The sequence below is a fragment of the Triticum dicoccoides genome, chromosome 7A, assembly GCF_002162155.2.
Source record: "Triticum dicoccoides isolate Atlit2015 ecotype Zavitan chromosome 7A, WEW_v2.0, whole genome shotgun sequence".
Classification (NCBI taxonomy): Eukaryota; Viridiplantae; Streptophyta; class Magnoliopsida; order Poales; family Poaceae; genus Triticum; species Triticum dicoccoides.
This window is the reverse complement of record NC_041392.1, coordinates 447613344-447616056: the sequence shown is the minus strand read 5'-3', so window position 1 is coordinate 447616056 and position 2713 is coordinate 447613344. Positions and strand designations below refer to the sequence as shown.

General features: G+C 47.2%; 1 protein-coding gene across 2 annotated transcripts in view; it reads right to left on the bottom strand.

Moving 5' to 3' along the window:
* Nucleotides 1–619, bottom strand: part of LOC119332772 (protein POLLENLESS 3-like) — a 4485-nt gene extending 3866 nt beyond the window's left edge. Inside the window, exon 1 of one of the 2 annotated variants that reach the window (XM_037605926.1) lies at nucleotides 171–619. In XM_037605926.1, coding sequence (XP_037461823.1) covers nucleotides 171–410 — 240 coding nt within the window. In that variant the 5' untranslated portion in view covers nucleotides 411–619. The remainder of the gene's footprint in view (nucleotides 1–170) is intronic. The other variant, XM_037605924.1, reaches the window with a different exon arrangement.
* Nucleotides 620–2713: the final 2094 nt, after the last annotated feature.

The following is a 2713-nucleotide window of genomic DNA, read 5'->3' as shown; positions in this document are numbered from 1 at the left end:
TAGGAGAAAATCAAGTTCCCTCCTAAATTTCAGTTCCGCAGTTATCCTGAAGAATTGCATCCATTTAGCCAGCCCGATTGGTAATGGCCAGAACCAGATAGATATAGCGCTCAATTTTGGACCCTGAAGGGGAAGAAATTGCACCTGATGGTGGTGCTCGATCGTATTACCTGCTCTTGCTTCGCCCGCAAGTACGGGGAGTCGACCGCCGGCGGCGCCCTCGGTGGCCGGGAACACCCTCCCCCGCTCACCGGCGGGGTGACGCGGTAGGAGCAGCAGCCGGCGCTCAAGGGCGGAGTGACGTGGTTCCCGGAACCGGCGGGGGTGCAGGGGCTCCACCTCTGCGGTACCGCCTCCGCCGCGCCCCTCGGGGACGTCCACGGCGGCAGCCGCCTACCCCCGCTCGGCATGTCGGAATTCCGTCGAACACCTGTGGTGCGTTCGCCGGAAAGCCAGACACCCCCGATAGAAAAACTCTCCCCGATTCCGGGAAAGGGAACAACCCGGCGTCGAGCACAGCAGAGAAGCCCTCGCCTCCGAGACGGATCAGTTCGCCGGCGATCGCATCCGCAAGAAGAATTCCTCGGAGCCAGCGAGAGGAGGGAAGCGGAACGAACGGCCTGTTATATACGCCAACCGGAGAACGGAAGAAATTTTTTGAAACGGATGGAGGGAGGGAGGGTGCCGACGTGGATGGCGTCGCGGGCCCACATTTGGCCGACGTGGACGTCGCGTCACGGGGTTCCCGTTGGCTCGCGTACTAGTGCTGGCAGTAACTGCAGCTCATGCGCCTCTAGTGCGTGCATGTAATGCGTATCGATTGATCGGTTGGTTTCGAGCTTTGCATTCATGCACACGCGACGCATGTGCTGCTCATGGCCATAGGTTTTACCTTGATCCGATTCTCGTTTAAAAGAAAGTTTACAAACAACCTTGCTTCACCGTTTCATACCAAAAATATGCAAAAATTTCAAGAAAAATACATAACTTCTTTTTTCCTCAATGCATCATTTGGCAAACCTTGGAGTTCTGATGTTTGAAATGTAGTTTTTTTTCTACTCGGCGAGTGCAGGATGCAACTTTTGCGAAAGTCAAGTGGGCACCCTTTGCAAAGATTATCCCAAAACTCCTCCAGAAAAGTTTTTGTGGGTTTTCTCCCATATGTGGGTTTGCTAAGTACACTCTTTTGTTTTCTTTTCTTTTTTTAGCAAATTTATAAGATCACATATCATTTCATCGACCGGTAGAGAGCGACAAAGCCACGTACACACTCTGGTGTGGTAGCGAGCGCTTGAGGCGAACAAGAAAAGGGTTGCTCGGCCAACTGAAAGGACATGCGGTGCCTCCATGTGTGGTTTTGGTAATTGATGACATTCTCTATGGGCTAATGATTGCATTGAGTTATATTTGAAGGATTTGTCCATAGGCTTTTCTTGAAGTCCATGTGTTAGTTTCAAGGAGTTTATGAGTTGACCAAGGTGCTATTAAGGAATTATCCAAAGATTGGCCATGTGAGTGTTGAGCTTATTGCAAGCACGTCTTGAAGAAGAAGAGTGTGTCATTCATGTCTATCTTCAAGATATCATCCAAATGAAAAGAGTTGGAAAGATTCAAGGTTGATCAAGACTAAGTCAAGAGTGAATTATCCAAAGACATCATCCAAGGAGTTTATGAGTTGACCAAGGTGCTATTAAGGAATTATCCAAAGATTGGTCATGTGAGTGTTGAGCTTATTGCAAGCATGTCTTGAAGAACAAGAGTGTATGATCATTCATGTCTACCTTCAAGACATCATCCAAATGAAAAGAGTTGGAAAGATTCAAGGTTGATCAAGACTAAGTCAAGAGTGAATCAAGTTCATCAACACACAAAGCGTACAAGATGTATCGAGGGATCAAGTGATCCCATAGTATGGTAAGCATTGTACATTACGCTTTGCGTACTAACCCATAGTATTCGTGAGAGTTCTTTGTGGGGTTAGGTTGCGGTGTGCAAGTTCAAGTGGAGCATCACAAAGAGATCACCCTTGAAGCTTGCCTACCATTGTAGTGTCAATGGACTTGTGAAGATGTGCCAAAGAGCGGCTCACCCATAGTAGAGTATGCGGGAGCAAACATCTAGTCTTCATCGAGCCAACGCAATCAAGAAAGGTTGTCCAACTTGAGGGAGTCAAGATCGTCATCATCTAGCTCAAGTGGACTATGTGCAAGGCAAAGGTTTGCCCTTGATAGGTTCTCTATTTTACCGGTCTCATGGTGGTAGCTTGAAGACCGGGTTATAGGATCGATTGCCATACTATCAAGGGGGGCTCTCAAGTGAGTAGCTTGATCGTATCGTTCGTAGAGAGCTCAAACCATTGCATTCTTGCATCATCTTTCTTGATTCTTGTTTGGTTTTCTCCTTGTGAGATTTGGAGCTTATGGTCATCTTCTTTACAAGCTCGAGTTCATCGAAAACGGAGTTCACATGCTTCTTCTATTGTGTTTTCGGTGTTGGAGGTTTTACCGGTCTTTTTTGAGGAAGGGTTCTCATCATTTTCTTATGGGCCTTTTCTTATTTCCTTCTTATTGTTATTTGTATTAAGTTTGTGTCAGCCCTTGTCTCTAGCTTTCCAACAAACTTGGTTTCGTTCAATTCAGATTTCGTTTGTAGAAGTTGTGTCAGTTTTGGTGTCCTTAAAAAGGCTGCAGCGGTACTACCGCTCATGGGAGCG